Source organism: Antechinus flavipes, chromosome 1 (genome assembly GCF_016432865.1).
Source record: "Antechinus flavipes isolate AdamAnt ecotype Samford, QLD, Australia chromosome 1, AdamAnt_v2, whole genome shotgun sequence".
Lineage (NCBI taxonomy): Eukaryota > Metazoa > Chordata > Mammalia > Dasyuromorphia > Dasyuridae > Antechinus > Antechinus flavipes.
In genome coordinates, this window is record NC_067398.1 from 210,073,445 (window position 1) to 210,100,060 (window position 26,616).

The 26,616-nt window shown below is 34.6% G+C and overlaps 1 protein-coding gene across 2 annotated transcripts in view; it reads left to right on the forward strand.

The window, feature by feature from the left end:
* Positions 1-26,616, forward strand: part of PTPN3 (protein tyrosine phosphatase non-receptor type 3) — a 239,893-nt gene that overhangs the window by 143,402 nt on the left and 69,875 nt on the right. For both annotated transcript variants that reach the window (XM_051995555.1, XM_051995561.1), the window contains 4 exons: positions 4,863-4,951; positions 8,885-8,948; positions 10,978-11,150; positions 24,703-24,837. In XM_051995555.1, the coding sequence (XP_051851515.1) occupies positions 4,863-4,951; positions 8,885-8,948; positions 10,978-11,150; positions 24,703-24,837 (461 nt within the window). The remainder of the gene's footprint in view (positions 1-4,862; positions 4,952-8,884; positions 8,949-10,977; positions 11,151-24,702; positions 24,838-26,616) is intronic.

Below are 26,616 nucleotides of genomic sequence, written 5' to 3' on the forward strand. Positions count from 1 at the left end.
TGTGGAATCAGACTGAGAGAGATTAAGTGATTCAGCTAAGTATGTGACAAAAGAATTGAACTCAGATCTTCCTGACTCCACCACTCCATGCACTACTCACCTAGCTAGGTGCTTTATATATTGCCAGTTTATATGCAGTATTCTATATCCATAATCCCCAACCTTTGTACCAAAGGGAAGAACCATATTTTCTCAATTATTCTCTTGGGCCAAGCTTTATATTTTAATTATGTAGTGTTCAGTTCCAATTTATAACTCTTCCCAGTTATTGTGTACATTATTGTCTTGTTCTAATTAGTTTAACTGGCCTCCATTGATATAGTTTTTCCCATGTTCCTCCAAATTCTTCCTATCTGTTGTTTCTTCTGGTGAGGTAAAACTTCAGTTGTTTTAAATTTGCCATTCTTTTATTATTAGATATTTGGATCTATCTTTCACATGGTAGTTTTAATGGTTTGAAATTTGGGGATCCATTTGTTCATATACTTTGACTGTCACCTATTAGATTACAAATATGTTTATTAGCCTCTTGGATATCTTTGGATATCGCTCCCTTTTCAGAAATTTTTCCTAATCAGTGGTTTTTTTTTATTTTACCTAAGTCTAGTATGAGGTACCTAACTGTGGGGAATCAGTTAGCTCTTCTAGGCCCCTGTTTCTTCATCTGTAAAATGAAAGTTTGATTAGATGATCTTTAAGGTCTCTAACTATTATATGCTGATACTGGCCTGTATGTACCCTATGCAGTAGTCAAACTGGAGTGCCTAATGTCCTCTCAACCTGTCCACAACTTTGCCAAAGGTGGCTGGTGGTTCAAGGCATACAGTATTGGACCTAGGGTCAGGAACATCTGAATAAAAATCTAGTCATATACACTTAATAATCAAGTGACTTTAGGTAACCTCAATTTGCTTCAGTTTTCCTGATATAAAATGGAAATCATAAAAGCTTCTACCTCCAAGGATTGTTGGAAGGATCAATTGAGCTATTTGTAAAAAGCACTTAGCACAGTAGCTAGTACATAGTAGGTATTTTATAAATGATTATTCTCTCTCTTTCTCGACCCCCCACCCCCATCTTCCCACTCTGGCAATTTCATTATTCCACTAAAATTGATTTCTCCAAAGTTGTTCTCTTGATTGTAGATCTGATGGTCTTTTCTAAGTCCTTATTCTTCTTGACCTCTTTTGTCTCATTTTAGATTGATGAACAGCCTACCCTCCTGGATACTCTTCTTCTGGGTTTTTTCCAACCTCTGTGACCACTCTTCTGTCTCTTTAGCTGGATCTTGATCCATGTCTCACACCTACTAATTGAGCGTATCCCAAGACTATCCATGACTCTTATCTTTTAATATTCTCTTATTTGGTCATTTCATTGATTTCCATTGGTTTCAGTTATGCAGATAACTCCCAGATTGATATATCTAATTTTCTGATCTATAGTCTCTCATCATCATCTGTTCTAGAAGTATCAAATTTATCACATCCAAATAGCCATTATCTTTGTCCTGAGATACCCCTCCCTCCTACTTTAAGACTTTCCAATTTTTGTTGAAAGCACTAATATTTTTCCAGTCTCTCAAGTTCATAATCTTGTCATTTCCTTATTCTTGAATCAGTCCACACATCCAATCAGTTCCCAAATATTGCTGTTTCTGCCTCCACAATATCTCTCTTTTTCATGCTCTCCCCTTTAAATAGTCACCACCACCTTTGTTCAGGTCCTTAATATCTCATTGGATTATTGAAATGACTTTTTATAGGACTTCCCCATTTCAAAGTGTTGGTTTTTATATTCTGATCTATCCTCTTCAAAATATTAAATTTCTTAAGTAAAGCTCTTATTATGTTTTTCCTCTACTCAGTAAACTTTTGCAGCTTTTTGTTGCTTCTAGGATAAAATAAAGGTCCTGTTTGGTTTTAAAATCCTTCCCAACATGTTCTCAGCCTATCTTTCCATTTACTGGACATCATTCCCTCTCCTGTACTTCTATCTGTTCCTCACACATGGCATGTCATCTTCCATCTGTGTTCCTTCACCCCATGTCCAAAATATACTATTTCCTCACTTATGCATCATAAAATTCCTTTTCTTCCCTAAAAAATGTAGCTTGAATACCACTTTCTACTTGAAGCCTTCAAATTCTAGTGCTTCCTAACTTAAACATCTTATATTTAACATATTATTGTTTAATCATTTCAGTCATGCTTAGCCCTTCATGAATTTCGTTTGGGCAGAGATACTAGAGTGTTTTGCCATTTACTTCTCCAGCTCACTTTACAGATGAGGAAACTGAGGCAAACAGAGTTAAATGACTTGACTAGGGTCACATGGTTAGTGTCTGAGGGCAGATTTGAACTCAAAAAGAAGAGTCTTCCTGACTTTAGGTCTGGCACTCTATCCACTGCAATGCCTTGTATTTATTCTTTATGTATTCATTCTATACAAATTTATATGTAATTGTCCCACTCTCTAGAGTTTAAACTCTTTGAGAGTAAGGATTATTGCACTTTTTTCTGTTTTGCAAATTTACTATTATAATCTGCAAAAATCCACAAAAATGCACAGTTCTCTTCAAAACAGTTTTTTTGGGCAATAAGAATCCCTTAAGCTTCAAAACCAGGGGTCTCTCATTTAAATGTCTTTAACAGCAATATCCTTAAAGACCACAAGGTGGTGATGTGGCGCCATGAAAGTATACATGGCAGCTCAACCTACTTGTCTTCCTTTCCTGTTTTTGCCTGTTTTCTGTGGTTTGCTTTCTGACTTCCAGCTCTCCTAATTTTTTCTCTCTATCAAAACAAAACAAACTAAGCCAGGTTAATTTGCATATTGCTTATAAGTAATAGAGTTCCTCCTTTTTTTTTACAATGAGTTAGTTAACCTTGACAGAACAAAATCTTCCACTTTAAGGTTATTGGTTTTCAGTATTCATAGAACTAAATATATCTAAAACATTAACAGTCCCATACTTTTTTCAAATTTTCTGGATTCTGGAATTCACTCTGTCAAATATTCCTCTAATTCATTTACCTCCTAGTTGCCTCTAAGATGAAAGGACTGGACTGAATTACTTGTGTAGTTTCTTCTTGGTTGTAAAATTCTCTGATAAAATATTTTTTCAATTCTGGGATTTGGTAGGGAATTGAGAGAAAGAAGATTATTGTCAGGGCATCCTTTTCTTTCCTTCTAAGTATGGTGGTATTAGATTTAGATGTTTTCTTTTTTATCCTTAGTTTTATTGATATTTTGTTTTTACATCAATGTTATCTTAGATTAAATGCTTTCTTCTTCCCCCATCCATCAAATCATCTTTTGTAACAAAGTTTAAAAAAAAAAAAGATAGAAAGCATCAGCAGAATCAACCATCTCATCAACTGGGTTGTCAAAATATGCAATATTGTATACTCGTAGCTGTCCACCCCTTCAAAATAAGAGATGGAACTGCGCTTTTCCAGTTCTTTTGTGGGCCAAACTTTATCATTGTAATTATTCAACATTCTGACTTTTTAGTCTTTTCATGTATACTGTTATAATCATTGTATACTTTGTTTCCCTGGTTCTGCTACTTTCAGTAGCACTGCACTGAAAGTAGTGCACCACTTCATATGTCTTCCCAGGCTCTCAGAAACATCTCTAATAATGGGCAAAAGTTCAGATTTTTTTTTCTCCAATCCATCTTCTAGATAGCTGCCAAATTCATATTTCTAATACAAAAATCTTTGTCACTTTCCTACTCAGTAATCTTCAATAGTTCACTATTTCTCAGTCTTCAACCTGCTATTTAAAGCCCTCCATTGTATAGTTTCTTCCCACCTTTTCCATTTTATTTGATGTTACTCTTCTTTTAGCACTCTCTGTTCTGGTTAGATTAATCCATTTGTTCTTCCATTACATTCTATCTCCTGCCTCCATCTCTTTGCACAGGTGGCTTTCTACATCATTGCATTTCTTTCTTGACTTTCTTGACTTGACTTGTAATCTATAACTTCCTTTAAAACACAACTCAGCTGTCATCTAATACATTAGGCTCTTCCTTCTTAATTAATTTGATTGCGCTTCCATTATTTCATTATTTCATACTCCTTTCAGTTCTTTGCATTTACTTATCTATTGCATGTTGTATTTCCTCCTTTCTCCCACAGAAAGCATATTTTAATATAGAATTTTTTTTAATCTTTATTACCTGATAAGATGTTTTGTACATGGGTGTTTAATAACTTTTAATAGAATCTAATTTGTTATTGAATATTTAATCATTTTGTTTTAGTTTTAAAGATTAAATATTAGAACTTTAAAATATTAATATTTATAAAAATAACTTCATAGGAATCATCATTTTAGTTTCATAAGGTGAAAAGGTCCCTGAATTTGAGACCAGAAGACCTGGATAAGAATCAGGTCTCTTCTATTTACTAAGCATGTGACCCCATGGAGAAGAGTTTACCTCTTTGGGATTCAGTTTCCCCATATGTCAGGTAATAAAGTTGGATTGATAGATTCAACAAATATTTTTTAAGCAAGGCAGTATAGTCAAATATAATATAAAGAGTCCCTACCTTCAAGATGTTTAAATTATTAGGTCTCTGGCTTTAAATCATCTGAAACCTATTGGATTTCTATCTGAAGATGTTCAGAAAGAACAGAGTTTATGATCATTTCAGCTCTGGAATGGAATAGAATTTAAAGGAGACCATGTAGGACTAGTTTGACTTTTTTCTTTGAGCCCTACTGTTTTTCAGTAAGGACTTTGGACAGGTCACTATTTGCAAATATATGGAATGTTTCAAATCAAAGGCATTCCTAACCTTGATGAGGATTGCTTTTTTACTAATATGTTTGCTTGTTTGTTTTTGCAGGATCTGCACAATTTAGATCTGATGATTGGAGTTGCTGCAGCCGGCATTGCTGTCTACCGTAAACATATTTGCACAAGTTTCTATCCTTGGTAAGATGAATTAATTTCTAATTATTTTCTGAATTATGATTGGAAGTGTGTGCTAAAGCATTACTATCTCTTAATTAAAATTGTACTTCCTAAGAAAGTAGAGAAGTATCTTACTATAACTTTCAGCTATACTTCACCAAGCCAAACTTTTGCTAAATCAAATAACCAGAAGTTTTTATTGATTGCTCATATTTGGCATGGTAAGCCAAAACACAGTCTTAAGGATTTTTCTGTCCAATCCAGCAAGTCTCTATTAAACATTTAATTTTCATATGCTAGGCTCCTGGAAAACCAAACAAAAAATAGTTACTGTTTTCAAATAGTTTTCTTTTTATTGGAGAGAAACAACATATACACAAATAAGAAAATAGGTGATCATTTGAAAAGGAAGAAAACACAAAGATAACTGAAGGGGATCAAGGAAGGCTTTCCATTGTAGGGTACTAAGTGTTGAAAGAAACTAGGAATTCTAAATAGCAGAAGTAAAAAGAGAGTGCATTCTATCATTAGAGCAAAGACATGAAGATTATAGCTTAAGGAACAACATATAGAATAGTCTGTGTAAAATGTAGAGGGCATGAAGGGGAGTGATGATAAATAAGCCTGGAGAGGTAGGCTATAGACAGATTGTGAATGGTTTTAAATATTAAACTGAGAGATTTGTATTTTATTCCAGAGACCATAGAGAGCTACTGAAAGTCCTTTAACAAGGGAATAATACTATCAGACTTTGATTATTTTGGTATGTAGAGTAAAGAGGAGAAAGTAAAAACTGGGAGTCTAATGAGGAGTGGGTAGAATCCAAGAGAAAGAAAATGAGGGCCAGAAAATGGAGAAAAAGGGACAAATGTGTGTGTGAAATTGATGAGATGTTTCAACAAATTAGATAGGAGAGATGAGATTGATTGAAGTTTAAAAGATGACACCAAACAAGCTTCAGTGCCAGCGAGATAGTACTATATCAGGAGTGGGTTGAATGAGAAAGAAAACTATTTTTGAGATCTTGAGTTAGAGGTGCCTAAGAGACATCCAGAAAGTGCTGTCCAAAAGGAAACTGGTGAATGCCTATCCTGCACTGTCTTGCCTTCTGGATATCACCTGGCTGACCTATTAGCATTCTGCACTTAGCACTTCAAAATGAAAATCAGTTACTTCTTTTCTAACCTGGATCCTAGATCCCCTATAGAAATCCTCCTATTTCTGTTTAGACATTAGCAACTTTTCTATCACCTAGATTTTCAGCTTTAGAATCATTCTGGCCACTTCACTTTGCTGCAGATCAGTTGCTAAATTTTGTTATTTCTGTCTCTATAACACCCCTCACACCTGTCTCCTTATAACTACTTATATTACCACTGTTCAGGTTCAAATTCTCATTACTTCTCACTTAGATTATTAGGATAGCCTTTTCTTTTAAACTTTTTAAAATACATATTATATATCATTTTTGACATTTTAAATTTTGACCTCCAAATTTTTTCCTTCCCTTCCACCCCCATCCCCAGTATATCAATTATATATAAGAAATCATGCATATATATGAGATGGCATATCTCAAAAAATAGCAAAAAAAATCAAATGAAGTGAAAAAATGTACTTCATTTTGCAATTCAGAGTTCATCCTTGGCTGAAGGAGGATTGCATTTTTTCATCATGAGTGCTTTGGAATTGGCTTAGATCATTGTATTGATCTAATAGCCAATGCTTTTACAGTTGATCATTATTGTAATATTGCTGTTTTTGAACACAATGACCTCTCCATTCTTCACACTTCACTTTGCCTGATTTTTCTGAAACTATCCTGCTCATTCTTTCTCAATAGTATTTTATTTTTCCAAGTACATGTAAAGATAGTTTTCATATTCATTTTTTAAAATAACTTTTTATTGATAGAACTCATGCCAGGGTAATTTTTTACAACATTATCCCTTTCATTCACTTCTGTTCTGATTTTTTCCCCTCCCTCCCTCCACCCCCTCCCCCAGATGGCAAGCAATCCTTTACATGTTGAATAGGTTACAGTATCATATTCATTTTTGTAAGACTTCGTGTTCCAAATTTTTCCCTCTCTCCCTTAAATCCCCCCTCCCAAGAGAGTAAGCAATATAATACAGGGTAAATATGTGCAATCCTTTTAAACATGTTTTCATATTTATCATACTGTGCAAGAAAAATCAGACCAAAAGGGGGAAAAAAACCAAGAGAAGAAAAAACAAACAAAAATGTGAAAATATGCTTTGATCCACATTTGGTCTCCATATTTCTCTTTCTAGGTATTATTGGCATTTCCATCCCAAGTCCATGGGAGTTGCCTTGAATCACTGCACTATTGAGAAGCTGCTTATCATTTCTTATAACCCAGTAGTATTTCGTTACAATCATATACCATTTGTATATGGATTTTTAATCCATTTCTCCATTGTTGAGTATCCTCTCAATTTCCAGTTCTTTGCTATCAACAAAAGGGCAGCCACACATATTTTTGTACAAAAAAAGTCTTTTCCCTTTTTTTCTGATTTCTTTGGGATATAAACCTTGTAGTGTTATTGCTGGATCAAAGAATATACACAGTTTTATAGCTCTTTGGCCATGGTTACAAATTGTTCTTCAGACTGTCTAGACCAGCTCACTAGTCCAACAGTTCATTAGTGTACCTTTTATAATAGTCTTTTAATTGGTCTCCTCTAATCCATCTTCTACGTAACTGCCAAAAGTAATTTTCCTAAGGCACAGTTTGGACTACATCCTTCCCCTGTTCATAAATCTTACATAGCTCCTCATTGCCTCATGACAAAATAGAAGTGCCTCTGCTTGGTACTTAAAGCCTTTCACTACCTAATACCAATCTCCCTTTCTAAATTTTATTTCACATTACTCATCTTCATGCACTTTCTGCTACAGACAGAATAGACTACTTAGCTGCATTCCTAATCCCCGCCTTCATGATTAGTGTCTCATGTGCCTAGCATGCTTAGCCTTCTCATTTATGTCTCTCAGAACCTTCATCTGCATATAAGACCCGACTCAGACACTGCATCCTCTATGAAGTCTTCCAAATCTCCCAGACTTTATTCTCTTTACTTATCTGAATCCACATTTGTAACCCTTCAGCAGAATGGTCCTAGCGGTCACAATCTTTTTAGTTTCTTTTTTTGGTTTCCCATTGTTTAGTTCACATAGTAGGTGATTAATAAATATTTGTTGAATTGAAGAATTTTGATTCTTATAATAGCTTGCATTTATAAGGTACTTTTAGGTTTATAAAACTCTTGTACCAATATTATCTCTAATAACTTAGGCAGTAGGTACTATTATTATTCCCACTTCTTAGTTGAGGAAACTGGGACAGACCGACCTGCCCAGGGTCACACAGCTAGTAAGTGTTTAAGGTTGGATTTAAATTCAGATTTTGTGACTCCAGGACCACTTCTCTATCCACTAACTGCTGAACCATAGAGCTTTAGTCATAGAAGTAAATGATCTGAATTTGCATCCTACCTCTAATTCTTATTTTTTGTTTCTTGGGTAAATCAATTATCCTTTCTGTGATCCTCAGTTTCCTCATTTGAGAAGTGGGGATACTAATACTTTTACCCAAAGGTTGCTGACTAAAGTGTTTTCTAAACCTTCTAGTCCTCAACAAATATGAGTTATCAGAAGATAGGGATTTCATGGAAAAGAGCATTTCAATTAATGCTCACAATTGATAATTTGAAGTTTATTTTTTTCTTTAAAACTTAATAGACCAGCTCTATTGCTTGCCTTTATTCAGTTTTTTGGTACTGTTTGTTTGCTAAGATGTCACTCCCTCTGCCATTGCTCAATTGAAATCTCTCTGGGAAATGGAGAGTGTTTCATTTATTTTGCATGGTGCTCATGTATGAGATTTGTGGTTTTATTTCATTGACAAGTGATACTGTCTCTTCTTTATAGGATGAACATCCTAAAAATCTCCTTCAAGAGAAAAAAGTTTTTTATACAGCAACATCAAAAGCATGTAAGTAAATGTGCATTTATTTTGTTTATTGTGTGTCTTTAATTGTTCTTTCTGTGTGAGTTACATTAAAGGCCACCTAGACGAGGTTGTTATTCCTCAAACCAAAGATCTCTAAAGAAATTGCTTCTTTGTGTACCTCTTTGGACTTTAAGACGAAAGGGCTGATCTGAAGGATCTCTGAGCTTCCTTATAACTTTACCCTTCTGTCATCCTATGAGTATTCATGAGTTAATGGAGCTCTCTTCCTTTCTCACTCTCTTCTTCCTCATCTCTGCTTCTTAGCTTCCTGGGCTTCCTTCATGTTTCAATTTAAATATCACCTTCTGCATAAAACCTTCCCCAAACCTATTTAATGGTGTCTTCTGTCTGAAATTATCCTCAGTTTAGCTGTGGGGCAGCTTTGTGGTACAGTGAATAGAGTGCTGGACCTAGAGTTAGGAAGACCTGAGTTTAAATGTGACTTCAGATGCTTATTATTCATATGAACCCAAGTTAATATTCTCTAAATTATTGTGAATGGGGAGGGAAGCTTTGCTTAAGACTTGAGAGAGAGAGAGAGAGAGAGAGAGAGAGAGAGAAAGAGAGAGAGAGAATGAATGATTTCTGTATTGGGTAAATTCTGTCTCAGTTTCCTCATTTATAAAATGAGCTGGAGAAGGAAATAGTAAATGATTCCAATATCTTTGCCAAGAAAACCTCAAAAGGGGTCACAAAGAATTGGACACAATCGATAACAATTAACAATAGCAAATCTCATTTGCACATGGTTGTTCTCATATTGTCTCCTCTATTAGAAAACACTATGCCCTTGAGAGCAGACTTGTTTTTCATATCCTCAGTGTTTGGCAAAGTGCTTGGTACACAGTAGATGCTTAATAAACACTGGTGTACATTAATACTATCAGTCCCATCCTCTTACCCAACTTTCTCCATCCTTCCTATTGTCATGTGATTACCATTCTTTTTCTCCTGATTAGCATCTCTCTTCTCCATTACATCATTATTTTTTATTCTAGTAACACTTCTCAGATCTCCCTTCTTCAATAAGTAAGCCACAGAACAAGTTCTGACAAGAGCAAAATGAAAGAAAAATAATATTATTCTTTTTTGCTTAAAAATAAGTTTAACATTCATATGCATAGAAAACACATAAAGAGATTTCTCCATGTATAAATATATGTTTCATTTATTCCACACCATTTGTTTCCTTCATCATACACAAACATACAAACATAGTATATTTGGAACTCTCACAATACATAGATTATTTATTATTCTTTCTCTCTCTCTCTGAGAGAATCCATTGGCTTCAGGGACTATCAGTCTTAAGCGAAACTTCCCCTCACCCTCACCACAATTATCTAATCATTAGGGAATCTGTAGTTGGATTGCCTGTGTAGAAGATAGTTTAGTTTCCACTCAACTTAATGTAATGTAATATAATGGAGTTTACATTGTTGGAGAGAATATAAAAGGGAGCTGCATGGGGGTGAGGGGATGAAGATAGCTGAGCTAGGGGCAGGGTAGAGAAAGTCCTGTGGAACCTGGAGAGCAGTGAAGCCCTAGTTGGTCTGGACCACTTATTTACAATGGACATTCTGAGATTAACCAGCCAATCAGAAAGAAAGTCTTTAAGGACTAAAGGTACTTCCCTTGTAAATAGTCCAGGATAGAGTAAGTTTCCAGGTTGAAGAAGTTTCTTTGGCATAATAAAGTCATAAGGAAAGGATTTAGGAGTATGGCCTAGAGAGGAATGTAGGTAAATGTGGCTTTGCTATTTCATCTTCAGTTGTCATGGAAGATTCATTCTTCATGTAATTTAAACAAAACAACTTAAAAGTGTGAAAATGGTACTATTCTTATTTTGGCTTTTCCTAATTAGAAATGTCTGTTTTACTTGTTGGTATAGTGTATAATGTTATCACTACTTACCTATCTGGAAGTAATTACAATAGTAATTAAAATGTTTTACTGATATCATTATTTTTTTTTTCTGCACAGACTAAATCAAGATTGTTTTCCCCCTCAGGATGAAGCCCGAGAACACATCATTGCCTTCAATATGTTAAATTATAGGTCTTGCAAAAACTTATGGAAATCCTGTGTAGATCACCATACATTTTTTCAAGCAAAGAAAACAATACCTCGAGAAAGAAGTATTCTAGCCCAGTACTGGACATTAGGTTCTAAAAATCCCAAAAAGTGAGTACACTTTATTGGTTTTTTAAAAATTTCTAAAAAGTGGTCTGTGTTTGAAATACGTAATTTCTCTCACTAGATAAATGAAAATCTTTGTTGCAAAGCAATCTGTAGCTTGGGCTCTCTAGCCATGAGATCTCCAAAAATCTGATTTTAGAAATCTCCCAGCCTTTTGTTGCTAACATATCCACTTCCCTAGTGTGCCCACTTTACAATTTGCCAAGATTTTCATCTGGCCAGGAAAGATGAGCCATCTCTCTCCATCCAAGGACTTTACCAATAGTAGTCCTCCTTTTTTGGTCCTCCGACAAGTGGTGTGAAGGATTTAGTGAAATAGAAAATGTTTCCTTCTTATAAAAGAATTCTTCTCTTGATGTGTGAGGAATTTGGTCATTTTATGTGACATAGATATAGAGAATGGGAACAGTTATACTCTCACAAGGTGGCCATTGGGGCTCAGTGGAATGCTATGTATATAAAGGTGCTTTGCAGTCTGAAAATGCTTATTTGAATTTTGGCATGCTCTCTATTTGAATGTTGTGAGTGCATAATGTAGGATTGATGTTGAGGAAACTTGGATAGTTGGGATCTGATGATAGTAAAAGGAATCGCTATTGTATTGAAAAAATTATAGTGGATTAGACTAATAAAATAAATTTAATAAGATGAAATATAATGGAGGTAAATATAGTCATGGGATCATGGATTTTGTCCTTTGAGACCATTTGGTCCATTCCCATTCCATTTTACTGTTGAGGAAACTGGGCTTCAAAAAATAATAAATTATTTATTTATTATATAAATAAATATATTTTATTTATATATTACATATATAAATAAATTACATACATAAATAAAAATATGTATAAATTACATATACAACTATAAATAAATAAATATAACATTGTAAATTTTATGAATAAATATATAATTAATTAATAAAAATTTAAAAAATAAAAATAGGGTAAGAAATTTGCCTGGTGTTGCACAGGGAATAAGTGATAAAGGCAAGATTTGAATTCAGGTCCTTAAATGCCAAAGCCAGGCTCATTTCACTGTGCCACAAAATATAGGTTTCCTAACTCAGTGTCACCATTGTTTTTTTCTGCTACTAACTTACTTTCCTTGTCATTTGCAAGACCTGGCTCATGTTCAGATAGACGGATCTCACTTTACTTACCAAAAACAAACTCTACCATTCAGTTCCAGGCAATTTGGAGAGTTGTCAGTTTGGAAATAGATTTCAAGTAGGGCAGTGGTAATCACTTGGGCAGCTGAGATCTATCCAGGCGTCCTCTCCAGACTGGTTCCCTTTTTCCTTTTATAAACCATAAATGAACATAGATCAGCAGAGCCTCTCATACAGCAATATCTCCTCTCCCAGGAAATCACAAGAAGAGTCAAGTCTCTGACCTTGTGAAATATAGTCCCTGGGGACACAGACGCAGACACAAACAGAATCTCAAGGTCATTATGAAGGGTAAAATATCCTAGATTCTATGACACTATGACACTCTGCAACCTTAACAAAGCAATCATACTGTAGAATGATTCAGTTCACAAGACAAGCAGGTAGATGGATTAGCAGAGCTCTTCTGGCCCTGATATGCCATTTGTGGATTGATTTAGAAAGCTCAAAAAGTAGAGGAATGGCCTGGAAGATATTGTCTGAGTGTTCACTGCTGTGTCCCTATTCATACCTACTATTTGTTTCCATATTGACTTCATTGCCTGTGATTGCATAGTGGGCATAGATTTTGCTGAGTAACTTGTGGCTTCAATTACTTCCCCTCTGATTTCTGAGTTCCCTTTTCTCTGGAAGTAATTGAGGGTCGCCTTTTTAAGCATCAGTTACTGGTTAGCTGTGTCTGTAACCATAGTTACAGATAGTAAATATTGTAGGAAACTGGGCTAAGTGCATGCTAGAGTCTGGGAGATAATCTGGAAATTGTATTGGGTTGTTGTTGGGTTTTTTTTCAGGGGGAAGTGGAGGGAGGTCCCTGATGGCAACATGCTTTTTCCATCATTTGCCATGTTTTGAAAAAAAATTGATATAAAAGATATGCAGTTGAGCGACCTTTAGACCCAATACTATGTTGTCTCAGTGAAATTGCTTAGTGAATCAAAGGACCAATGTATTCTTTTCTCAAGTGATTTCCTTTTCCTCTAGAAAATCTTGTGTATATTTGTTTTGTGCCATTTGACTTCTCAGCATTATTTCTGCATCACTAACTCAATGTTTCATATCGACCTCTTTAATCATAGAGCAATTTCAGCTAAGCATTTGTCCAAGGTCACCTAATCAGTCAGTGGCAGAAGTAACACTAATATAACTTAGACATCCTGATTGTCAGTCCTAGCTCTCCTTCCAGAGTGATTACTACCTTTTGTGTCAGCCTCAATATGTTCACGTCTATTTATTTATTTATCTTTAGCTAAAATTGTAAAGATATAGAGTCACTTGTACCATCCAAGAGTTTATGCTAGGATATTTGCAGGAAGCAGGGAGGTGTGCCTCACTTTAATGCTTACAAAATCATTTTCAGAAGAAACTTCTGCATATACAACATCAAGTCCTAATTTCTTATAGCTTTTCTTAACAATATTCTATAACCAAAGAATATTTTTAAAATTATCTGTGATGTTGACATGAGATTGAAATTCCTGTTTAATGATTGTGTTAATGATCACTTTTATTTTTTTAATGTAATAATAGCTTTTTATTTTTCAAAATATATTCAAAGATAGTTTTCAACATTCATCCTTGCAAAACCTTGCATTCCAAATTTTTCTTCCTCTCATCTCCTCCACTAGACAGCAAATAATCTAATATAGGTTAAATGTGTGCAGTTCTTATAAACATATTTTCACATTTATCATGCTATGCAAGAAAAATCAGATCAAAAGGGGGAAAAGTGAGAAAGGAAAAAAAAACAAAAAAAATGGACAACAACAACAAAAAGGTGAAAATACTATGTTGTGATCCACATTCAATCACCATAGTCCTCTCTCTCTCTGGATGTGAATGAATGTGAACCATCATAAGTCTATTGGAATTGCCTTGAATCATCGCTTTGAAAAGAGCCAAGTCCATCCCAGTGAAACATCACATAATCCTGTTATTATTGTATACAAAGTTCTCTTGGTTATACTCACTTCACTTAACATCAGTTCCTGTAAGTCTTTCCAAGCTGTTCTGAAATCAGCCTGTTCATCATTTCTTATAGAACAATAATATTCCATAACATTCATATACCGTAACTTATTCAGCCATTCTCCAGCTGATGGGCAGCCACTCAATTTCTAATTCCTTGCCATTACAAAAAGGGCTACTACAAGCATTTTTGTACATGTGGGTTTTTTTTCCTCTTTTTTATGACCTCTTTGGGATACAGACCCAGTAGAGATAAGATGGAGATGATTATTTTTCTAATTAAATTTCTTTCATTATGTATTCTGAATAAAACATCATAATTATCAATAAAGTCAGTGAGGTGGGTACACCTAGAAATGGTGATAAATATCATCAGCAGATGCTAACTTTATTCCTCTGAGAGAGTACTATAATTTCCTAGTAATGTAATAACTTCTCTATCCTAACATTCATCTCTCATTTGGAAATAATCATTAATGGAAAATTTTTAAATGATGGTAAAATCAAAATTGTCTTAACCACTCTTTTACTTACATGGGGAAATGAGTGGCATGTTGAAAAGTACCAAGATAATTAAATTTTCTAATGCCCAAAGATTTTATTTTATGGGAGCTGTAGCATTAGCAATATATAAGAATAGTTCCTCTGCTTTTGTTCACTTTCTCTGTAGTAACTCACATTTATAAAAGCTCTTACCTCACAGGGTAATTATAAGAATTGAATGAGATAACCTATGTGCATTTCATAGCTATTCAGAGTTAGCTAGGTAGTACTGTGAATAGAATGCTGGGCTTGGAATGAAGAAATCCTGAATTCAAATGTGGCCTCAGATATTTACTAGCTCAGCAATTTTGAGCAAGTCATTTAACCTCTGTCTTCAGTATTCTCATCTATAAACTGGGGTTATAATAATAATAATAGCCAATCTCCCAAGAATGTTGTGAGGATAAAAATTTGTAAAAGTGCTTATACAAATATTAGCTATTATCATTAAATAACATTTTTAAATTTACAAAGCAGTATCTTTATACTTTGTCAAGTAGGTGGTTTGTTATTAATGTCATCTTACAGATGAAGGAACAGAGGCTCAAATTGTTTCCGTGACTTGAACCCATAGTCTCTGGCATATGGTAAGCGACTGACAAATATTTATTGACTGATCAGTTGAGCTACATCATTTGGCTGGAGATGCCTTTGCTGAAACTCCTACATACTACTATACTAATTCTTTGTTAGTAATATATAAGAATGCTGATGACTTTTGTGGATTTATTTTGTATCCTGTACCATACTAATTCTTAATGTTTGAAACAAGGCACTCTGCTAGAAGATGACTTTGACAATCATCAGAAAAAAAGGATCACTTTCATCAATATTGTCATGCATTGTTCTTGTTGCTTGAGGCCACCCATAAAACTGATATTTTCTATTGTATTATTTGAGATATAAATATTAGTTAACACACCTTTTTAATAAACCTTTCATGACTTCAAATCTGGCTTCAGACAGTAGACCTGGGCAGGTCACTTAACTCTGTTTTCCTTAGTTCCTTATCTGTTTTAAAAAAAAATATATATATATATATATATATATATATATATATATATATATATGGAAAAGGGAATAATAAACCATTCTAGTATCTTTGCCATGAAAATTCCAAGTGTGGAAAATTATGAGGTCATTGCCAAGTTGGCAGAATGAAGCCAGGAAGCTCTTTGAAGTCTCTCAGTTTCCCTTCAAAGCCACATGAAATCAAGCTTCTGAGCAGAATCTGGAACAACAGAGCCAATGAAGATACAAAAATAAATTTCCACCTCAAGATAGGTTAGAAGGACTTCAAGAAAGGTCAGTGTCACTGGGGTGAAAAGGGTGAGCAGTTCAACTCAAATTGTGTCTGGAAAAGCCAGTGGGGAGGGTTTTAATCATAGATTAGCAACCAAGATCTTTGGTCCTGGCTCAGTAAAACAGTAGCAGAATAGATAAGTGGAGCAGCATTCAGTCCCAGTGCAGAATGCAAATTGCTAGTCTGGGAAACCTGGGCAACAGCAGGAGGGACGAATTCAGATTACCCCATGTTGTGAACAAGATACCAAATACCTGGACTCCTATGTTCAAGGTCAAGACTGAAAGCTGCATAAGAAGCTTAGGACAGCTCTCTCTGTTTCCCAGAAGCAGAACTTGAATTTAAAAGTCATGAAATAGGAAAAAGAAAGAAAGGAAATGAGCAAGAAATAGAAAAGAACCTTAACTATAGAAAGCTACTACTGTGACAGGGAAGACTAAAACATCAACTCAGATGAGGACAAAATGCCCATATGCAAAACTTCAAAAGGAGATATGAATTGTACTCAAGTTGAGAGAGGCTTCTTGGAAGAGTTTACAAAGGATTTTAAAAACCAAATAAGAGAGGAGGTAGAACACAAATTAGGAAAAGAAATGAGAAGTATGCAAGAGAGAGTCATCAGCTTGGAAAAGGAAAACAATTCTTTGAAAAATGCAGTTGGTCAAACACAAAAAAATTTACTAACGAAATCAATTCCTTAAAAAAATACAATTGGACAAATGCAAAAAAAAAAAAATTGACTGAAGAAAACGATATATTTTAAAATAGAATTAATTAAATGGAAAAGAAGATATGAACACTAACTGAAAAAAATCATACATTAAAAACTAAAACCAGGCAAATGGAAGCTAAATGATTCTAAGAAACATCAAGAATAAGTCATATAAACTAAAAAGAATGGAAAAATGGAAGAAAATGTAAAATACTTTGTTGAAAAAACAGATACAAAAGAGACAACTTAAAAATTATTGTTCTACCTGAAGGACCAAAAAAAAAAAAAAAAAAGTCTAGATAGCGTTCTTCAACAGATCATCAAGGAAAACTGCCCTGATATATTAGAACTATAGGGCAAAATAGTCATTGAAACAATCCATCCGTCACCTCCAGAAAGAGATTCTACAAGGAAAACCTCAAGAAACATTGTTACAAAACTCCAGAATTATAATGTCAAGAAAAAAAAATACTGCAGGCTGCCAGAAAAAATAATTCAAGTATCAAGGAGCCACAGTCAGGATTACCCAGGATTTGGCAGCTTCTACAATAAAAGATCAGAGGACTTGGAATACTATAAACAAAGGACCTGGGGTTACAACCAAGAATCAACTACCCAGCAAGATTGAGCATCATCTTTTAGGGGAGGAGATGGATCTACAATGAAGTAAAGAACTTTCAATCATTTATATTGAAAAGACCAGCATTAAACAGGAAACTTGATCTATAAATAAAGGACTCAAAAGAAACATAGAAAGGTAAACAGGAAAGGGGAAAACAACCTGTGTACATCCCTATATGGGAAGATGATACTTGTAACTCCTTTTTTTTTTTTTTAAATAACTTTTTATTGACAGAATCCATACTAGGGTAATTTTTTACAACATTATCCCTCACATTCACTTCTGTTCCGATTTTTCCCCTCCCTCTCTCTACCCTCTCCCCCAAAATGGCAAGCAGTCCTATATATGTTAAATAAGTCACAGTATATTCTAGATACAATATATATGTGCAGAACTGAACAGTTCTCTTGTTGCATATGGAGAATTGGATTCGGAAGGTAGAAATAACCCGGGAAGAAAAACAAAAATGCAAACATTCATTTCCCAATGTTCTTTCTTTGGGTGTAGCTGCTTCTGTCCACCATTGATCAATTGGAACTGAATTAGGTCTCTTTGTCAAAGAAATCCGTTTCCATCAGAACACGTCCTCATACAGTATCGTTGTTGAGATATATAATGATCTCCTGGTTCTGCTCATTTCACTTAGCATCAGTTCATGTAAGTCTCACCAGTCCTCTCTGTATTCATCCTGCTGGTCATTTCTTACAGAACAATAATATTCCATAACATTCATATACCACAATTTAACCAGCCATTCTCCAATTGATGGGCATCCATTCATTTTCCAGTTTCTAGCCACTACAAACAGGGCTGCCACAAACATTTTGGCACATACAGGTCCCTTTCCCTTCTTTAGTATCTCTTTGGGATATAAGCCCAGTGATACTTGTAACTCTTGAGAACTGTATCTTTTATTAAGGCAATTAAAGGGGGCATACATAAATAGAGGATGTGGGCATAAATTGATTCAGATGTGATGATATTAAAGAAACAAACATTAAGGGATGGGATAAAGATTGAGGGGAGGAATGGGATAAATTCAATCACATGAAGAAGAACAAAAGATCTATTATAGGAGAGGGAAAAAAGAGAGAGGGGTGAACATTGTCTGAAGCTTAATCTCATTGGTTTTGGCTTATAGAGGGAATAACAGACTCTCTTAGTTGGGTATAGAAATTTATCTTCCCCTATAGAGGAGTTGGAGGAAAAAAGAGAAAGAAAAGAAAAGGACTACATAGAAGGGAGGGCAGAAACACTAGGAGAAAGAGATAAGAGAAAGGATGAAGAGTGATTGAAAGGAGGACAGATGGAGGGAATGGCTGGTCAGAAGCAAAACACTAGTGAAGAGGAACTAGTGAAGAGGTGGAAAGAGAAAAAAAGTATATCTAAAAGGAGAAAATAGAATGGAGGGAAATACACAACTGGTAATCATAACTATATATGAATGGGATGAACTCTTCCATAAAATGGAAGTGACTAGCAGATGGATTAAAAAACAGAATCCTAAGCAGCATCTTTCTAAAACCATCCACAAGAATTATACATAATGGGAAGATGCTAGATGTATTCCCAATAAAATGACTACTGTTATTCAATATTGTACTGGAAATGTACTAAAAAAGAGTTGTCAATGAGGCGATAAAATTTTCATTCTTTTAGATGATATGATGATATCATTAGAGAATCCTAGAGGATCAACCAAAAAAAAAAAAAAAAAAAAAACAACTACCTGAAACAATTAACACTTTTAGCAAAGTTGTGAGTTATAAAATAAACCCACATAAATCATCAGCATTTATGTATATTGCCAAAAAGCACAACAGTAAGAGATAGAGAAAATTCCATTTTAAAATAACTGTAGACAAAATAAAATATTTAGGTGTCAACCTGCCAAGACAAACCCAGGAACTATATAGAATAATTACAAAATATTTTTCACACAAATAAAGTCAAATCTAAATAATTGAAAAAATATCAAGTGCTCATAAATCATCCAAGCATTAATAAAAAAATGACAATTCTTCTTAAATTAGCCTACTTATTCAGTGCCATACCAATCAGACTGCTAAAACATTATTTTATAGAGTTAAAAAAATAATAACAAAATGCATCGGCAAAAAGAAAAAGTCAAGAATATCAAAGGAATTAATGAAAAAAAATTGCAAAGGATAGTAGCTTAGTAGGACCAGAACTAAAATTCTAATATGAAGCATCAGTCTTCAAAACCATTTGGTACTGGCTTAGAAATAGATTGGTGAATCAGTGGAATAGGTTAGGTATACAAGACATAATAATCAATGACTACCACAATCTAATGTTTGATGATTCCCCAGACTCCAGCTGGGATAAGAACTCAGTATTTCACAAAAATTTCTGGGAAAACTGGAAAATAGTATGTGAGAAATTTAGCAAAGACCTACATCTCACACCCTATATCAAAATAAGGTCAAAATGGATGTATGATTTAGTCATAAAGGGTGATACTATAAGCAAATTAGGAAAGCAAAAATAATTTGCCTATCAGATCTTTGCAGAAGGGAAGAATTTATGACCAAAGAGAACTAGAGAACATTATGAAATGCAAAATGAATAATTTTGATTACATTAAAATAAAAAAGATTTTGCACAAACAAAACTAATGTGGCTAAGATTAGAAGGGAAATAGAAAGCTGGGGGAAAGTTTTTATAGCCAGTGTTTCTGATAAAATTATTTCTAAATATTTCTAAAATAATATAGAGAATTCAATCAAATTTGTAAGAATACAAATCATTCCAAAATTGATAAATCATTAAAGGATATGAACAGACAGTTTTCATATGAAGAAATTAAAGCCATCTACACTCATGAAAAAATGCTCTAAGTCATTATTAAGAAATGCACATTAAAACAATTCTGTGGTACCAGTTCAGATTTGCTAAGATAACAAGAAAAGAAAATGATAAATGTTGGAAATGTGGGGAAATTGGGACACTAATGCATTGTTGGTAGAGTTGTGAATTGATCCATCAATTCTGGAGAACAATTTGGAACTATGCCCAAAGGGTATATAGTCCAGCTCCAGGACATACAGTCCTCTGTGCATTGCACCAGGCTGTTCTTTATTAACTGCACAAGTTAAGTAGATATAAATACATCTTGAATGATAACCACCCCAGACAAAAAGATATCAAGATGATTTTATATTCCCTAAAATTTGTGAATGAAGAGGTGAAGAGGCTAAGATTTTTTTTTAAATATATAAATACTTAAAATGTATAAGAAAAAATGCTAGAGACTGTCAATTTCCCCACAAAACCATTATTTTAATCAGAAACCCCCAAAAGGACAAACCAGGGATGTACATAAAAAAGAGCCATCCTCCTCCCCATTCATCAAACATTTAAGAGCCTCCTATATGACAGGCACTTTTGCTAATCGACAGTGACTTCAAGGGAATTGACAAGAATAGCTCATAGTTGAGTCATTCAGTCAGGTCCAACTCTTCATGAGCCCATTTGGGATTTTCTTGGCAAAAATATGGAGTAATTTGCCATTTCCTTCTTTAGCTCATTTTACAGGAAACTGAGGCAAACAAGATTAAGGGACTTGTCCAGGGTCTGAGGCCAGATTTGAACTTGGAAAGATGAATCAGCCTGACATTAGATCCATCACTCTGTACACTATGGCACCACCTACCTGCCCAGATTTATACTAAGGGCTTAAAGCAATCCTGAGGTTCAGTTTCTTCATTTGTAAAATGGGGGTGTTAACAGACCATCTGCTTCACAGAATCAGTGAGAAAAAATGCTTGTAAATTGTAAACTGTCACATAAATGTGAAAGTATATTTATTGTCATTACTGTCGCAAATATTTACCGGAATGCTGTAATGAGGATCTTAGAACGGAGCTAGGGTGAATTAAACCCAGAATATCTGCCACCATATTGTAGTTTGGGTTATTATTGAGAGTAATGAGAGCAGAGATAACAAAAACTTTTGTAGTTTGAAGGTTGTTGTAATCTAAACCAATCTAGTAAACATTTAAGTGCCTGTTATGCTCCAGGCACAGTGCTAAGCAACTGGGGATACAATTAATAAAAAGAAAGACAGACCTACCCTTAAGGAGCTTATAATCTATTTGGGGAAAGACAGTATATAAAAGGAGGCAAGAAAGGGGCAGGATGATGAAAGAAGACCAGAAACCAGGAGTTTCTGTCACAGGGTCATCTTGGTCTGTGCAGTTGAAACTAAGTAGGAAAGCAATTGTAGAGTGGAGTAAACCCCAAAGTCCAGTTTCAATCCTCTATAAAGAAAGGCATTAAGAAGAGTTTGGAACAGTGGTCCTCAAAGTGTAGTCCAAAAAATTGTTGGGGTCTCTGAAACCCTTTCTATAAATTCAAAATTATTTTTATTTCTAATATAGTAAATAGCCATAAATATAACCCATGTGAACAAAAACTCTTTGAACAGATCCTCGATAGTTTTTTTAACAACATAAAGATACTGAGAACAAAAGTTTGAGAACCGCTGGTTTGGGACTTCATCATTCATCCTCCAATTGGAGAAGAGATGAAGAGAGGAGGTGTCAATCAGGCTTGATTGCTATTGAGATTAGAGATGATTAGCTTAACCTGGGAGGGCCATCTTTTTCTAGGGAACTGAAACTAGATAGAACAGCAGATATAAGAGTGGGGCGGAAGTCCAGATGCAAAGTTATATATATACATGCATCCACAGAACAAGTGAAGGCAATATATGGGAGTGCCCTTTATCAATCTTGACATCATGTTGTTTATTGATAGGCCCTGGAGCCAACTCTAGACCTTGCCTCTCTTTAGTGTCCCTCAGCCCTTGTGTTTACCTGGCTTTAATGTCCAAACTGTGGTGAACCTTAGTGAATGAGTCATTCTAATTCAATTCACTTCAGCAAAGATTGTAAAGCAAAGATTAAGTGCCTTTACAAGTTTGTAAGGCATTAACCTTTTAAAAAAAATTTTAGTGCTGCTTCAATGCCTTTTATATTTACCTTTTGGTCATTTAATATATATAGATCTACTTCCTCAGATTAATACTCACATACCTTCCCTCCTTTAAAAGACACTATTTTTGAAAAGAAAAAAAAAGCATGATATATTGATTTCTTTTCTAATTTCTTTTTTAATTTATGGGATAAAACAAGCATTTCTGTTAACAATACAATAAAAAAGAAAGATGGGTGCAGCTAGGTGGCACAGTGGATAGCGCACCAGCCCTGAAGTCAGGAGGACACCAGTTCAAATCTGGTCTCAGATACTTAACACTTCCTAGCTGTGTGATCCTGGGCCAGTCACTTAACCCCAATTGCCTTAGGGGAAAAAAAAGATTATTGTACGTAAAAGTGCAGTTCTACTATGTACAACTTGCTATTCCTTTCAAATACACAACAAAATTATCATATAAATTCCCCCCTTTTTTTTCTCCCATTCATTATCACCCTGGAATTGTAAACTGATCCACCTGTTTTGGAAAGTTATCTGTAATTATGCCCAAAGAGTTATTGAACTAGCTGTATCCTTTTACTTAGAAATACCACTATTAGGTCTATTTCCACAGATCATTAAGGAAAAAGGAGAAGAATATATATATTTTAAAATATTTATAGTAGCTCTCTTTATGGTGGCAAAGAACTAGAAAACTCAGGGATGCACTTTAATTGGGAAATGACTGAACAAGTTGTGATATATGATTGTGAAAGAATGTTACTATGCTATGAGAAATGATGGGCTCAGTGATCCTAGAAAAACATGGTTATATTTTGTCTTTACAGTAATGTCAAACAGCAACAGGGGACATTATACAATACATAAGGATCCCTATAGAACATACATTGACTTACTTTTAACATGTTATCTGTGTTTGCTATAAATATTTTTCTATAATTTATTGTATTTTTATTTATTTGTTAAATATTTCCCAGTTATATTTTAATCTGGTTCTGACCTTAGGGAGTTAGATATCTCTGCTTTCCATCACAGTCATTCATGGGCACACTTATAGACCCACACCCACACCCTCTCACCTCAGTTTGAATGCTCTTTATAGGGTACATTGTGATTCTAGTGCCTGGTCCTTTGCAGCCCATGATTAGACCAAGCAGAGATCTGGTTTGGGAGGGAGAAACAGTATAAAGTGAACTAATGAAACCCTTGGGAAAGTGAAGAAGGGGCAGGAAGTTTTTAGAAATCTCTTTTAGATATGAAGAGAAAGAACAAAATAGAGAGAATTGAGTACACACTGATTTAAAGTGGTAGAGCCAGAGCCTGTTAAATCTCTGAGAATTGCTAATAGGGGCCTAGGAGACCCATGGAGAAGGAACAGGAGATGCTAATATAGTACAAGGAATTATTTGAACAGTATCTTGAGCAAGGACTAAAATATGAAATCTAGTGGAGTTGCGATCAATTGTTGAGAAGATAGCTAGATGGGGAATTGGGAAGAAAGAAAAAACAATAGAATCAGAAACGCCAAAAAGATAAACTAGGATTTTACAGAGAAAAAAACAGTGTTGGATTTTTTTAAGGTTTGTTATAGAGTTTAGGTTTTTTTTTTTTAATTGTTTTATTTTCCCCAATAACTTAATGGAATTATCAATAGCAATTTGACTTGATATAAAGTATAAACTTAGACTTGACTGGTATGAAGAACTATAATTTTATTTATCTTTATTTATTTATTCTTTGCTAAGGCAATTGGGGTTAAGTGACTGGCCCAGGGTCACATAGCTAAGAAGTGTTAAGTGTCTGAGGTCAGATTTGAACTCAGATCCTCCTGACTTCAAGGCTGGTGCTGTATCCACTGTGCCACCTAGCTGTCCTGCTATAATTTTATTAGGATCTACATAAAGAGCAAATTAAAATAAGGAATTCTTGAAAATACTATTGAATACCTACCTTTCCCTTGAGGCTAAAGCTGCATTTGAACCAGGCTATGTAAGATTGAACTTATGATTTGTAACCATTTGATCGTAATCTCAAATTCTTTTATATAATAATAAAGGCTGATTTTAAAAAATCTGAATCACATGTGTGGAATTGCTGAAGAAATAGAGTATGGAAAAGTCAGAGCTGTAGTTTTTGAGACAAATTCTGCCCTTCTTAAATGGTGAAAAGGTAACCTTCCATTGACAGCACATGTTCTTTCATAGATACCACTAATTTACATGCTGTGTCTTCATAAAAATTATAAATGCACCTGTTTTTTAGGTCTTTAAATAACCAATACTGCAAGAAGGTGATAGGTGGGATGGTATGGAATCCAACCAAGAGGAGATCTTTATCAGTAGACCATTTAGAAACCAAAAGTCTTCCTTCTCGATCTCCTCCAATTACTCCCAACTGGTAAGTCATTTCTTTCACCTTGCTATCCATAAGTGAACATGCATTTCTTTTCAAAATTCAAGCTAATCTAAAGAAAAGTACTGAACTTTAACATTCCTAGCAATAATTTTTTTTCTTTTAAGTTAACACATAGAGTGGTTGTATCTTAAATATTTAAAATAACAAACTACATAATACTAGTATAAAATATGGCTTTCAGTGGTGGCAATAGATTTAGGGAGATTGGGAGATAATATTCCTAGAATGATGAGCTTGGAGCTACTCTTTAGAGCCCAGGAAAAGTATCTGAGAGCTTTTGTAGGTAATTATCTATAGATCTGAAGCCTAAATGTTGCTGAATAACAGAAAGGTGGGGCACTGTCAAGAAAAAAGAGAGAGGGAGATTAAATGAAAAATATTATCCTGTTGTAAAAAAAATTGTCACCCATGATTCATCTGTACCTGAAATATATAGATTACAATACTTTTGTCCCTTTTCATCGTGTATACTTTTCATCCACATTTTCCCATAAATCATCAGTAGAAGAGCTATCCAATTACTAGAAGCCTGCCTTTTCTTCTGTTTTTATTTTCCCTACCACACAGGGTTGTTGTGAGAAAACCTTAAAGCGCTATTTAACTGTGAGTAATAATACCCTAAGGGTACCAATGTGTCATTCAGGTCATCCATCCTTCTTGCTATATGACTAGCCCACCTCCTTTTCTCATCATTCATATCTTTTCCTTTACTTCTTGCACGCAAGTCATTATGGGTAACATGCTACAAACCTGCTTCTTACCCACCAAAACCTTTCCATCACCCTTCAGATTGTTTATAATTTAAGCTCTTCTGAGATGATTGCATTCCATAATTCAAAGTTTTGGAGGAACTAAAATAAAAAATTAAAAGAACAAAAACAACAATGAAAATCAAACATAACCTAGAAAAATGTAATCAAAATAATTCAGAAAATACATAGTAGTGGTTGCATGGGGGTGGGAGGGTTGAAGGGATGGGTGGAAATTCAGGGAGAGAGAAGCATAAAGTTTGTCATAAAGCTAAACTAAAAAGAATTATTTCAGCCAAGAAATAATCTTAATAATCCTCCCTTAAAGGAGTTGATTGACAGTCTAGGAAGCTGTGAAGTGATGGAATAAAGCAGACTTATTCACCAATGCCAGATATCTAATAACTAGTTAGAAGTTTACACCTTGAAGCTTAGAAGAGGTAAAATTAGTAAGTACAGTAATAATTCTCATCTAGAGGTCATGTACAGGGCAAATCAGCTATTCAGAACAGAGCCAAAAATTTTAAAAGGGCTCTTAGCAACCAAAATAGATTTCACAAAGGCCATACAGTATAGCTGATGCACTCTTCTCTTGGGAATGCCATCAAGTAACCTCGACAAAACTGTTTTTAAAAGATGGTTTCATCAGTGGAGGGTACTCCTAGTATGTACACTCTCTCAACCATTACTTTATAATGTGACTTCTAGATTTTGAGAGTTGCCTTGTGGCACTAAGAAACTAAATAACTTGTTGGATATGTGTGAGAGAAGGCTCGGGCCATGTCTTTTAGGTTCTGGTCACCATTTTACACTATCTCTGTATTCAAGTTTTTTTTTTAATTAAATGTGCAGATTTTTTTTTCAAAAAGTGTGATTCTGATGGCTTATTTTGGTTTGGAGGTAATATATGGGGGTATGAAAGGCTCTGCTAGCAGACCACAAGCTCTAGCTGATTTACCATGCCAGAAAGGCTTTTAAATATGACCCTGTAAACAAATTGATTCTGCTTTTC